Source organism: Adiantum capillus-veneris, chromosome 18 (assembly GCF_014529385.1).
Source record: "Adiantum capillus-veneris isolate H3 chromosome 18, ASM1452938v2, whole genome shotgun sequence".
Lineage (NCBI taxonomy): Eukaryota > Viridiplantae > Streptophyta > Polypodiopsida > Polypodiales > Pteridaceae > Adiantum > Adiantum capillus-veneris.
This window is the reverse complement of record NC_140948.1, coordinates 110,057,481-110,072,116: the sequence shown is the minus strand read 5'-3', so window position 1 is coordinate 110,072,116 and position 14,636 is coordinate 110,057,481. Positions and strand designations below refer to the sequence as shown.

Sequence of the window (14,636 nt, the reverse complement as noted above, 5' to 3'; positions counted from 1 at the left end):
CTGTCTGGATGACTCGAGAGCAAGCCTGGCATACCTGTCCCTGGTGGTGTCCCATAAGCTGTGTACAAATGATACTGATCTGGTGAGTGCCTCAACCTCCATAGGTGGGGCAGCCAACTCCGCTCGAATGATGTCATGTGGGACTGAGGCCTTGGCTCTAATCAGCCTAGAAATCATAGATATCAGGGGTCTCTCCATATTAGTCCATCGAGTACTGTCAATAGACGGTCCCCAAACCTGAACCGCGTAGTGCATAACTGAAGCGACCAAAGTATCGAAAAGCCAGAGCTTTGTTCGAGGTTCCCGGAACTGAACTTGCGAGCAAATCCTCTCTAAACCACCTAGGGCTGCATAGGCACGAGTCAATCTAGTGTCTGCTGCTACTTTCAGTGTGAACCTCGGTCCACTAAAGACCACCCCAAGATATGTGTATGCATCAGTGTACTCCATACTGTCCTGTCCATATGTGAAAGTAGGTGCTGATCTCCTAACCCACTGTGGCGTGGTATTAAATACCATGACCTTGGTTTTACCAAGGTTGACAGACAATCCACTATCCTCTGCAAAACTATGCAATGCGTCCAAATGTCTCTGCATACCCTCTGGCGATTCTGATATCAACACGATATCGTCAGCATACAATAAAAGAGGGATCCATGTCCCTGCAAGCTGAGCACCTCTATCACCTCCTCTGTCAATATAATCAGAGACCCCATCAACATACATACCAAATAAAGTAGAGGACAGTGGGCATCCCTGTTTCACTCCGATGGTGGAGTGAACTATGTCGGATATCCCCTCTGATGTGCGTACATGACCCATCACTGAACTGTACAATGCCATGATCCCCCACATCAGCTCTGTGGGTACCCCCAATTCCATAAGCCGGTGCATCAATCTGGCCCTCGGCACTGTGTCAAAGGCTTTGCGAAAATCCACAAAGCTGCAGTATATCCGTCTACCATGTGCTCGACCCTCCTCAATGATAGCTCTGAGTGTAAAGACATGATCTAGTGTGGAGAAACCCCTTCTGAAACCAGCCTGCCCAGGTGCTCGTATGCCCATAATCTCTGCCCAACTGCTCAGCCTATGCTCGAGGATGGATGCATATAACCGTGCCAATGTGTGTCCTACCATGATAGTACGGTAATTCCCCGGCACTGTGGGGTCACCTGTCTTGAAGATAGGTACAATAGTAGATAATCTCCAAGACTCAGGGAGACACTCACACATGACACGGTTGAATATCCGTGCAAGCATCTCTGCCAACAAATCCCCAGCATGTATAATGTGCTCTGCTACCAAACCCTCATGATCCTGTGCCCGTCTGGTCTTCATCCTGTCAATGGCCTCCTTTACCATCTCAGTGGTAAAGAAGGTGCTCGTAGCCGGACATGGTTGTGGTGGGTCTGGTAATGGTGGTTGTCCAGGTACAGTGTATAAAGATGTTGCATATTGCCCCCATATCTCTGTAGAAGTAATCACCGGTGGGGGAGACTTCTCATGGAATAGACGCCAAGCCTCTCCTGAATCTCTACTAAGGAAGAGCTGATATAAATCTTGCTCCATCTGGACCAAGAAAGCTCGCTTCTTCCGCCGCACTAGTCGTCGTGTAGCAATGCGAGACTGTCTATAGGTGATCACTCCCAATGTAAGGTCCCGCTGTATCTGAGCTCTCCTCTGTCGACACTCCTCATCATACCAGTTGTTCTGAGGAATGTGCCCAGAACGACGTCTCTGCCCAAGCTGAGTGTGTGGATATGCCTCTGTCGCTGCCCCATGTAATGTCACTGTCAGCATAGATGTGATCTCCTCCACTGTGTATACTGGCTCTGATGTGCATAAAAGCCTACGTATCTCCTCTACATAGACTGAGTCAGTCTCTGGTGTAAAAGTATAGCGTGTATGTCCACCATCCCGTGAGGCCTGAGATGTATTGTACTCAAAGGAGACTGATAATGTTAAAAGTGCATGATCTACTGCTATCCCAACTGGCCTGGGCCCCACTGTGAAATCCTGAATGTGAGAGATAAAGCTCGGATGTGTCAGAACATAGTCTACAGTGCTGGACCCATGTCTATGTGGAAAACAAGTAAAACTTGTAGACAATGGGAAAGTCGTTAAGCCATTCAGTATGGCTAAACTGTGAGTAGTCGTCATCTCTCTCAGGTATCTCCCATACTCTGTATGCTCTCTGTCGTGTGAGCATCTCTCAAGTCCCAACTCCTCTGGCTCTAGCTCTCTAAGCATCTCCTCTGATGTGTCATAGAAGACTGTCTGTGAGCTGCCTGTACGGGCATTGAAATCCCCCAGGAGTATGATGTCTCCATCTCTGGAGAACTCCCAGATATCATCATCAAGTATAGAGTAAGGAGACTGTCCTCTGGGTGAAGCATATACTGAAGTGCTGGGAGGAAAATAGCATATGGCGATGTACAAGAAACGTCCAGTCTCTGCCCTCAGCCTCACCCACAAGTATCTGGCCTGATCATCTCTCCGAACTATGTGCAATAGTGGTTGGAGCTCCTCTCTGAAAAGAACTGCTACACCTCCTGATCCTCTAGTCCCATGTGCAGTTCTGGTGCATGTCCTACAAGCTGTCTCCCATCTGTATCCTGATATGTGCGGCATCAACTGTCCTGGAGCCTGATGAGTCTCTGAGTAGAAAACAATGTCTCTGTCTCTGAAACTATCCTCAAAGGCCCCCACATCAAGTCTATACGAACCATTACAGTTCCAAACTGCCATCCTGAGAGTGGTCCCATAGGTCTCGCACCGTCATGTAGAGCGGTGCTCTATAATCACTACTCGTCCATTTCTGTAGAAAGCTAACTTCCCCTTCTCCCTTGCTGCTATAATCTCTGGCATGACCTCTCTCATATGTGCAAGCTGTGAGAGCGTAAGATCATCTCCTAAAAAGATGCCTGTTTTCTTGAGGGTTGGCCTCTTCTTTAAAAAGTCTTTCTTTTCTTCCATGGAGGGAAAGCGCAAAATGAGAGCCCGTCCTTTTGAACTCTCCCCATTACCTTCACTCTTCTTGCCCACTCTCCAAGCTTGTGTGTGCGAGGGCTTCTCCACCCCCATCATGGACATGAGGCTCTTCACCTCTTGGTCCACCTTATCTGAATCTTTTAGGCCGGTCACTCTCACGTGTAGAGCACGTACCCTTCTTCGTTGTTCCTCTTCTAGTGTTTTGTTGATGATATCGGGTGTAGTCGGAATTTCTTTGCCCTTTCCCTTCTTGACAACTTCAATCCATTTTTCAGCCTCGTCCATTTTCTTTTGTGTTTTGGAGAGAACCTCCACCCATGAGGTCTTCGTTCCTCCTTCCTCCTTTATTTCTTTGACTTGTGCTCGTATACTATTCAGCTCGTCAATCATTGATGGCTGAATTTCCCCATCTTCAAGGTGTCTTCCCTCTTTGGTTTCGTCGAGTTCCTCCCGAAGGGCTGAGATGCTACATTTTAAAGCTTGAATTTCATCCCGGAACTCCTTGCGTTCTAGTTCCCTCGCCTGTTCCTCCCTCTTTTTCCATTCGAAAATTAAATTCTTCTCTTTCTTCCACTCATCCATGTGGGCTTTGCATTCTTTCAAATCCTTTTCAATGGCTGTCACCCTCTTGCTTGTGACCATGTAGTGCGCCGCCATTTGTCTTGCCTTATTTGTTTCACTTTCTGAGAGAGAGGAGAGAGCAACCTATACGCACCGCATTATGCATACATATGTTTCCCCATTCAGCCTACATGGCATATGTTTGCTTTCTGTATGTGTCAATTTGCAATTTCTGTGAACTCTGCAGTTTCCAAATTCCTTGCAAATAAATCCCTGCAGGTAAGATACTCGCTGAAAGCTATACTGGGCTCAATACGCGCTGAATGAATGCTGATGCTGCTGGCAGATGCTACTGAACTGGTGTTGAAACTACTGGATGGCTGAGTACTGAATGGGTACTGCAGGATGCTGACTCCAGGAGATGGCGATGAGGGAAGGGAGACCTCTGCGATGTCTGGTCTGTTGACACGCCGAAGCCCCTGCTGAAAACTCTAACTCTGGAGCAGCAAACGCTGGTACAAGTTGAGCCTAACGCAGGCTGCCAGGTGCTGGGCGTAGGAGAGAGAGAGAGAGAGAGAGAGAGAGAGAGAGAGAGAGAGAGAGAAATGAAATGAAATGAAATGTTATATTAACGTCTTCAAAAGGCCAAAATGACCTATGAGACCAATCAGTTACAAAATAGTGAATCTAATACCATGTCTGGGTACAAAAGAACTAGAAAAGAACTAGAAGTGGAACAAAATACTACTACTACTACTACAATCTAAAACTACGTGGGTGTAGCAGCTGATACAATAGGTACCCGGTAAACTGGATGTAACAGTGTGTGAAACAAAGATGGAAGAAATGGTGAGGATCCATCCTCATCTGCACTCTGGATGTCGAGAGAGTATGGCTCGAATCTTCTGTTGTAGTCTCCGTCGATGCTGTGTAGCTCCTCTCCTCAGTCGCGGTCGTCTGTATCTCTGTAGCTCCAATGCTCGGTCGATGAGAGTGCCAGTAGTGGTCGAATGAGTGTGGGACGAGCTCTGCAGTGGTGGCTGCTCCTCTGGCTGTCCCATATCTAGTGAAAAGAAATCTGTAATGTGTCTCTGGGACTGCCTCTCTCTAGCTCTCCCTAGTAAAGTGTCTCTATACCTGTGTAACTCAAGTAGATATAGTCCAAGACATCTCTGATCCTCATAACTCATGACCCTAGATAGAGGACCAAAACCCTCTCTGAATAAGCAGTGGAAACGCCCCCGTATCTCATAGAACACTGTGCAATGACATATGTAGTGCAACTCTGTCTCTGGCTCTCTTTGGCATAATCGGCATATCCTGCTGTCTGCTGGTATCCCTCTGAATCTACCGGTCTCAATCTCGAGCTGATGTGAGGATGTGCGTATCTGACCAATGGCACAACGCAAACCATGAGACATATGTGTGTCCATGTAGCTGGGTCGAATCACAAACCCATCTCCTGTGAGGTGGAGAAGATGCTCTCTATAGAAAGCCATCTTCGTGCTCAACTCCTGATGCGGCTCTATCCATGTCCTCCTGGTGTCGAGCTGGATCAGGTCCTGACGAATGAGTCTAGTGATCTCCACCCGTGTAAGAGACAGCGAGGGTGCCTGAAGAGAATACTGGAAAGGGGGCAACCTGTCCATGGTGAAGCCATGCGTCTGAAACCATGAAGTCATCTGTGCATACCAGCATGAAGTGTCCCCCTGTAGAGCTAACTGTCTGGAAGACTCAAGGGCCAATCTAGCATATCTGTCTCTAGTAGTATCCCATAGGCTGTGCACAAAGGACACTGATCTGGTAAGCGCCTCAATCTCCATGGGGGGGGCAGCTAGCTCTGCTCGAATGATCGCGTGAGGTACGGAGGCCTTGGCTCTAATCAATCGGGAGATCATAGATACCAAGGGCCTCTCCATACTTCTCCAACCATCCTGGCCTACAGAAGGTCCCCATACCTGTACCCCATACATCATAGCTGAGGCTACTAAAGTATCAAAGAGCCATAACTTTGTCCGAGGTTCCTGGAACTGAACCTGCGAACACATCCTCTCCAAGCCTCCCAAGGCCGCATAAGCTCTGGTCAGTCTAGTCTTTGCTGCTCTCCCCAAAGAAAACCTCGGCCCAGTGAAGACTATCCCAAGGTAAGTGTATGCATCTGTATACTCCACAATCTCTTGACCATACGTGAAGGTCGGTGCCGATCTCCTGATCCACTGCGGTGTGGTGTTAAACACCATGACCTTGGTTTTACCAAGGTTTACAGACAATCCACTATCCTCTGCAAAACTGTGTAATGCATCCAACTGTCGCTGCATACCCTCTGGTGAGTCAGAGATCAAGACAATATCATCAGCATATAACAACAATGGGATCCACGTCCCTGCCAGCTGGGCACCTCTATCACCCTCTCTGTCAATGTAATCAGACACCTCATCAACATACATACCAAATAGAGTAGGAGACAATGGGCAACCCTGTTTCACCCCGATAGTGGAGTGAACTAAGTCAGATATCCCCTCTGGGGTGCGTACATGTCCCATCACTGATCTGTATAAAGCCATAATCCCCCAAATCAACACTGTGGGCACCCCCATCTCCTGCAGTCTGCGCATCAGTCGAGCTCTCGGTACCATGTCAAATGCTTTGCGGAAATCCACAAAGCTACAATAAATCCGTCTCCCATGTGACCTGCCCTCCTCAATGATAGCTCTGAGTGTCAGAATATGGTCAAGAGTGGAGAAACCCCTCCTGAAACCTGCCTGTCCCTTTGCCCGTACACCCTCACCCTCTGCCCAGTTACTCAAATGCTGCTCAATAATGGATGCATACAATCGTGCCAGTGTGTGTCCAACCATAATAGTGCGGTAATTTCCAGGCTCTGTAGGATCACCTGCCTTGAATATAGGCACAATAGTAGACAACCTCCAAGTCTCAGGTAATCCCTCACACATGGCACGATTGAACAACACTGCAAGAACCTCCATCAGCATATCCCTAGCATGTGTAAAGTGCTCCGCTACTAGACCGTCATGATCGTAAGCCCTCCGGGTCCTCATCCTGTCAATGGCTCTCTTTACCATCTCAGTGGTAAAGAAGGTGCTCGTAGGTGGACATGGCTCTGTAGGATCTGGAAGGGGATCCTGCCCAGGAACCGTATATAACGATGCCGCATACTGGCCCCACACATCAGGAGAAGTAATCACTGGGGGAGGTGAGTGCTCATGGAAGAGTCGCCATGCCTCGCCTGAGTCTCTACTCAAGAACAACTGATACAAGTCTCGCTCCATCTGGGCCAGGTAAGCTCGTTTCTTCTTTCGCACAAGGCGCCGGAAAGCAATCCGCGACTGTCTGTAGGTGATGACTCCTAAATGAAGATCCCTCTGAAGCTGGGCTCTCATCTCTCTGCACTCCTCATCATACCAACTATTCTGGGGCATGCTCCCAGAATGTCGCCTCCGATCCGGTTGAGTGTGTGGGTATGCCTCTGATGCTGCATCATGTAGTGTCTCAGTCAATAAAGTAGTGCACTCCTCTACTGAGAGGCCTGGAGCAACTGTGCATAGACGATCCCAGATCGCCTCTGTATAAACCGAGTCAGTCTCTGGTGTAAATGTATAACGGGTGTGTGACCTGCCTCCTGATTTCTGGGCTGTACTAAACTGAAAAGATACGGACAGTGTCAAGAGAGCATGATCCACTGCTACGCCCACTGGTCTGGCTCCCACCATGAAATCCTGAATACAAGGAATAAAGCTCGGCTGTGTCATAACATAGTCCACTGTACTGGCCCCATGTCTGTGTGGAAAGCATGTGAAGCCTGCTGCTCCAGGAAACCGCTGTAAGCCATTAAGTATGGCTAGCCCATGTGTAGTCGTCATCTCCGTGAGGTATCTCCCATACTCAGTCTGCTCTCTGTCATGTGAGCATCTGTCAAACCCCAGCTCACCCACATCCAACTCTCTAAGCATCTCATTTGAGGTGTCGTAGAAGACTGTCTGACAGTTGCCCGTTCGAGCATTGAAGTCTCCTAGGAGGATGATATCACCATCCCTAGAAAACTCCCATATATCATCATCTAGAATTGAGAAAGGCGACTGCCCTCTGGATACAGCATATACTGACGTACTGGGGGGGAAGTAACATATAGCAATATATAGAAATCGACCTGTGTCAGCTCTCAGCCTCACCCACATGTATCTAGCCTGATCATCTCTCCGTACAATATGTAGTAGTGGCTGTAGCTCCTCCCTAAACAACACCGCTACTCCTCCTGAACCTCTACTCCCATGCTCAGATCTCGTGACTGTTCTGTGGGCTGTCTCCCATTTGTATCCCACCACATGTGGCATCAGTTGGCCAGGGGCCTGGTGAGTCTCTGAAAAGAAAACAATGTCCTTGTCTCTGAAACTGTCCTCAAAGGCACCAACATCCAACCTCATAGACCCATTACAATTCCAAGTCGCCATCCTCAATGTGGTCCCATAGGTCTCGCACCGTCATGTAGAGCGCCGCTCTACAATCACCACCCGACCATCTCTGTAAAAGGCCATCTTCCCCTTCTCCCTTGCCGCTTGAATCTCGGGCATTACTTCTCTCATATGCGCAAGTTGTGAGAGAGTGAGGTCATCGCCTAAGAAAATACCTGTCTTCTTGAGAGTAGGTCTCTTCCTCAAGAATTCCTTCTTCTCTTCCAATGAAGGGAAGCGTAGTATGAGAGCTCTTTCCTTTGAAGATTCTCCGGGGCCCTCACTCTTCTTGCCCACTCTCCATGCCTTTGTGTGTGAAGGCTTCTCCACCCCCATCATTGATGTGAGGCTTGTGACCTCTTTTTCCACATTGTTTATGTCCTTGAGGCCGGTTACCCTCACATGTAGAGCCCGCATCCTCCTTCTTTGTTCCTCTTCGAGGGTCATGTTGATAAGAGTGGGTGTACAAGGAGCTTCCTTACCTTTCCCTTTCTTGGCAACCTCAATCCATTTTTCGGCCTCCTCTACTTTCTTTTGCGTTTCGGATATGACCGCGGCCCATGACTTCTTCTCCTCATTGATGTTGTCAATTTCTTCCCTCAAAGAGGGCTGAAATTCCCCCTCTTCAAGCCCATTTTTTGACCGTGTTTCCAACACTTCTTTGTGGAGGTCCAAAATGCTATTCTCCAACGTGGCGATCTTGTTGAGAAGATGATCCTTCTCGTCCTTCCACCTCTTCTCCTTTTCTTCATTTTCTCGGAGGAAAACGGTCTTCGCGTTCCTCCAATCTTCCATCTCTTTTCTCCATGCTTTCATTTCCAATTCAATGATGGAAATTCGTTTGGAGTGAAGCATATATTTGAGTTTGCTTGTTGCCATAGGTGAGGTTGGGGATGACATGAGAGAGAGAGAGAGAGAGAGAGAGAGAGAGAGAGAGAGAGAGAGAGATGACATGTATACAACCTTAATATGAGAACTTACTATGGTCTTCAATACTAACCTAGTTGCAAGCCGATGTGTTCTCTCTTTCTTGGGTGCAACTTCCGTACTTACGTTCCATAGCCCCCATCCATCAGCTTTTGCGAAGATGCGACTTCTCCTGAAATTTGTCTGCATTTCAATAAAAGTTGCAATTTGCAGTACGTTACTATTTGTCTATAAGCATCTAAGTTTTCACATGCATGATGCATGTATTTATCTTTTTACATATACTGCACACATAACCATGTACATACCAACACACATACACACATTCTTTTTTTTTTGTAAATCTTGATTTTGATTTACAAGGGGAAACCTCAAAGCGAGGAAAACTTACAATAAAGAAGTACAAAAGACGGAGCATTGTGAGGCTCCGAAAATTAGAAACAGTCAAAGAAAATCCTATAAGATTCAAAAGAGATGTCTCCCACATCATAAGCATAGTGTAATGCTTGTCCAAGCGAAAACTTCAATTTCCAATCCATGAAACATTTGAGAGTTACGTTGGTGCCATATGGTCCACATAACCCAAAATATGACCCAACTAAAGAAGACCTCAAACGGAGACTATGGCGGTTGGACGACTCCAAAAATCCAAATTCGTATGCGAAAGATTCCAGAGGGCAAACGAAGGCGCAAAGCAAAGGACACTTGCCTAATGAAAGTCCCTGAGCAGCGGCAATCCCAAAGTAAATGCATAGCATACTTATCAGCGCCATGACATCGAACACAACGAGAGGAGGCAATGCATCGTACATGCAGCAAAGCACCAACCAGTGGAGCACCCACCATGCATTGCCATAAGAAAATGCATTCTTTGAGAGGTAGGTGATTCTTCCAAATATGAGACAACGTTCTTTGCCACCACAACTGAGACTTGGAGAGTGACCACAGCTGATTTCCATGAGACAATCCATGCATCAGACTGCAGCAAAGCATAAACTAACCCAGCCGATATGCAATCCAACCTAGTATGAGTGAGATGCCAATCGGAAAGCAGAGAGTCCCCAAGTAATGGAGGCGTTGGAGAAGCATCGGGAAGTAACTACTGAATCTGCTGACACAAATGCCGATAATGAGGTCCCAGCCCATAACAAAGAGCGGCAACAAGAAAAGAAAGCACTTGTCACGAATCATCCACCACTTGGTCGCCTGGCAAACCCTTTTTTGCGAAAGAAAGCAAGCTTGTCGAGGAGAGCGTTGAACCAGAGTAAGAGAGAATGCTTTACTCTAGTGGATGCTCTCCAACCGAAGTGAGTTACCTCGAGGGGATTGGCGACCATGCTAGGATAAGTATGAGGTAATAGCCTTCCAATCTGCAATAAGAGATGAAGTGAAGGGACATCCTAGAATATGGTCATACAGCTTCCCAAAGATGACATGCTGATAAGGGTGCCAATGACCAAAAGACTGCGTGACAATACCATCGTATAAATGTGAAACCATGATCGTCCAAGGTTGTTGTTGATCCTCCAAAACAAGCAAGAGCATAGCTTTCTGGGCCAAAACACGCCGACGTAAATCCAAAATGTTAATCCCTCCCAATCACTTAGGTATGCATAACTTATCCATGGATAAAAACCACAACCCCTTCTTGTGGGAGGATGTATGCCAAAAATGCTCCAGCATACAAGACATAAGAGACCCAAGGCACTGCTTAGGCCATAATAAAAGCGGTAAATAGAACTACACAAAAGCCATCATAATGCATTGGACAATTCTGAGTCGCACATGCAAAGGCCAAGTTGATAATTTCCAATAGTTGAGCTCTTTAAGTGTAATCTTTGGAGTATCCAGTCGAGTTTCTACATCGCGGATACATGCCAACTGATCAAATATCCCAGGTGGCCTACTATGGCTTGAGGGGGAACACCTTGCCCTGGCCATAGAAGCTTGTGCCAATCAAATACATTCAAAGGCAGCAACTTGGGTTTACGAAAATTAACATGCAGTCTAGCTGCCAAGCCAAGTAAATGCAGAGCATACATAATATGTTGTATATGCTCCTTATCATTTCTAGGTATGAAAAGAGAGTTTTCAGCATAGGCTTGTCCTATAAGATGTTTCCTAGAAGGTAGAGCTAGACCATGCAAACGGCCTGAGGAGGTGAGGGCCGGCCTCAAGATGCAACAGCAAGGGGTGCGAAGCAATTGCATTAAGCAAAGCACTAAGAGGACACCCTTGTCTGACTGAATGCCCTAGAGCCCAAGCACTTGCGAGAGAACCTCCCAGTAAACCTGCAAAAGTGCTCTGAGCATACACAAGAAAGACCACCTGTGAGATTTTCGGGCCAAAACCCAGCCTTTGCATTATATAATCCCAAAACACAGTATCAAAGGCCTTTTCAATGTCAACTTGCATGACCAATACATCTTGTTGAGTGTATTTTGCATATTCCATGCCAATGATGACATTTGCCAAATTGTCTGTAATGCGCTGACGAGGTATGAAACCATATTGTGATTGATGAAGTCTTCGATGTAAGTAATCTTTAACACGGGTGATATCATTTTGGCCAGCAATTTGTAAACCACCAGCATAAAAGTGATGGAGCGCTAGTGTGAAAACTGTCCACAAAAAGCATGCTTTGGCAATAGCTTGAGCAGCCCTCCTTCCAAGAAAGGGGGGCATCCTGCTCCTCCGAGGCCATATTCATCATTATTAGTAATGGTTCCTTAAGGTAGTCCCAAAAGGACAGGAAGAATTTAACACTAAGCCCGTCCCAACTAGGAGATTTCCATCTACCCAGGTCTCGCAAACTTGCGTGCAACTCTGCCTCAGTGGACGCAACTTCCAAATTTTGTGCTTGCTGTGATGGGAGCAACATGCGTCAGAAAAAGATTGTGTGCATGTATGGCTTCTTGTGTAAGAGGTGGCGGTGCCTCAAAGATCTTCCCGTAGTGAGCAACTAAAGCCTCTGCCAACTACTGCACGGAATATGTCCATTCCCCAGAGGGAAGTTTGACTCTTTTGATGTCCTGAGATTGACGAGAATGATGTAAATGCTTGAAGAACTATTTGGAGGCAAAGCATTTATCAACAAAAGCGTGTTTCCTTGCACGAATCTGCCACTTAGCCAATTTTCTCTCATCATTATGTCGTATAGTAATGCATAAAGTTCAGCCTCTGAAAGCAAGGAGGAATTGGCCATATGCATTAAGCGTTGACAGGTATCCCTTGCTTGCTGAACATTGCCTTGCAGCTCAGACATATAGGGCTTACCATAATCACTAACAACACACTGGACACGCATAACAAAGCGGAACCATGCAGATGTAACATCTAGAGACGGGCCAAAATGTGAAGTCAAACATATGGGAGCCTGATCCGAAAGGCATGAAGGCATCATACTGATGCCTATGAAAGAGATACCAGCTTTCAAGGCGAGCTCGGTAAGCAGATTGAACGTTGTGTTGAAAAGTGGATCTTGAATCTCCACCATGTAAAATCGGCCACAAATCCAATGCATTACAGAAACGCATCATATGATCCCATGCCTGACATTCCATACGCACCATCACACACACGATTTTTGTGTGTGTGTATGTACTTGTATATGTATATGCTCCCACACACACGCACACTATCGAGCATACATTGATACAAAGATCCGCTTACTAAGTTTCTACCGTAACTCTAGAGGTGCAAGGCAGACTCGGCCATAATGAAGCCTAGCATTAAACAAAGTATCAAATAGGAAGAATTAATACAAGTGTTTAAGGTAGTTGATAGGTCATACGCACCACTGAAGATAGAAAGAATACCTTCACTAGCAATTGGTCCTAACTGGGACAGAAACCTCACAATGTGAACTCGGCATCTCCGCTATAAAACAAAAACCTATATCTAGATGAATCGGGGATAAGCCCACATTCACTTTAAACAAAAGTGTAAGGTACAAACTAATGGCAGTCATCCATGGGACGATAGAACAATCAACTTCATCATGCATAGTATTGACTAAATATATGTATAGGTACATTTTTTTAGCCTTAAGATCCAGCTTAGTTTGCAGCTCATCCGGCATATCTACATATTCAATGAATCCAAAAACTTTAAGATGTGACAAATCATGTAATTTTCAGTAAGCTTCTCCTCAGGTGTCATGTTATGCACTGCAGTAATAGGGGGTCATGTTCATAATGTAGACAATTGAAGATACTATCTCAACCCAAAAGAAATGAGTCATGTTAAGCACTGCAATAGTAGGGGTTGCAGATGGCCGTAGAGACTACATCATCCCAATAACAATGAGGTATGTTTTTCCATTCATTAACGCTCTTGCAACTTCTATAAGAAGCTTAGACACTGGCCAACGGCAGGCTCTTCAACATTTGCAGTAAATATGGAATATAAAAACAGCCATAGTGTTGATGACTCCGACATTTTATGTAAAAAGGATTCATGCATATACATTCATATGGTCAGAAAATTCTTAACTTACGATTCAGATAGCCATACTGATGAAGAAGATGAATCTGACTGTTGATGTAAACTGGATTCATCATGCATGATTGAAAAAATGATAGTACTTCCTCACAACAACACTAGATTGAAAATTTTATATGAGGGTAATTCTCATAATCACGTTCAACATATTTCCACGCAATAAAACCATTCTTGTCATGAGAAAAAAGTAACATGGATTACAGAAGCAGTATTCCTGAAAAAGTATACATATTATGAGTACAAGATGATGTGTGCCTCCATTATGACTATGAGCACCCAAGAGGACATGTGCACTATGCTTACATTTCGACGCAAGGTTTGGAAATGTCCTCGAGTTGGCTCACACTTGGGATACACTGACCAACATTGAAGTCGCTTGAGCTCTGAACGATAGCATAACTGAGGAACGGTGCACACATTGCGAAGCTTATAATGGCCGTATGCTCGTGAAAACTTTGGTGCAGATTCCAACTCGGTGCTTTTATCCCACTTTGGTTGCCGTTCTCCAGATAGATCAGGTGTTAATAACTCCTCTATAACCCAATCATGTGCATTTTTTGCCTGGCACATTAATTTAAATTAATTAGAATAGCATGAAGAAGATTCTTCTTTACAAAATGCAAGTATTAAGCCCTCTGTGATCTGATAATCTCAACAACCCCAAATACCCCATGTTAGAAACGGCTAGACAACATAATCAATTTCGACACAACCAACATAAATGCAGTCAGCGATGGGGTGATATACCTTCACAAGGTTGGTAAAGTCTAAGCTTACCAAAATAAATAGTGGGTATAACATTTGCACAAAACACAAAAACGAAGCAGGGCTAATCACTCGTCATCTTATAACTTCGAACAATAGATAGACACAAACAAAACATAGCTATTTGAAAAGGGCTGGTGAATGGGTGAAGATAAGTTCAAGATGCGGTATAGGAAAGAAATCCAATGCTTGCATGCAAGCCCAATCTATTGTGGACGTGGTGGGCATGATGTACAAAAGGAATCAAAAGAAAAATTGCAAATCAACAAAGAAGAAATAGACTTTGTTGTTCTGACAAACGAGCAAGTACAAATAGGTAGAACGGTCTTAAAGACGGCAACTTCCAGCCCTAACTGAAACAAAAATTGTAAGCATTGCTTTGTAAGACACATTCTAAAAATTGTTGTGTTGCTATCCTTG

General features: G+C 45.6%; 1 protein-coding gene across 4 annotated transcripts in view; it reads right to left on the bottom strand.

The window, feature by feature from the left end:
* Positions 1-14,636, bottom strand: part of LOC147436197 (uncharacterized) — a 124,950-nt gene that overhangs the window by 58,621 nt on the left and 51,693 nt on the right. For all 4 annotated transcript variants that reach the window (XM_086488111.1, XM_086488109.1, XM_086488110.1 and 1 more), the window contains exons 2-3: positions 13,755-14,012; positions 9,022-9,131 (exon numbers count right to left, since the gene is read on the bottom strand). In XM_086488111.1, the coding sequence (XP_086344237.1) occupies positions 9,022-9,131; positions 13,755-14,012 (368 nt within the window). The remainder of the gene's footprint in view (positions 1-9,021; positions 9,132-13,754; positions 14,013-14,636) is intronic.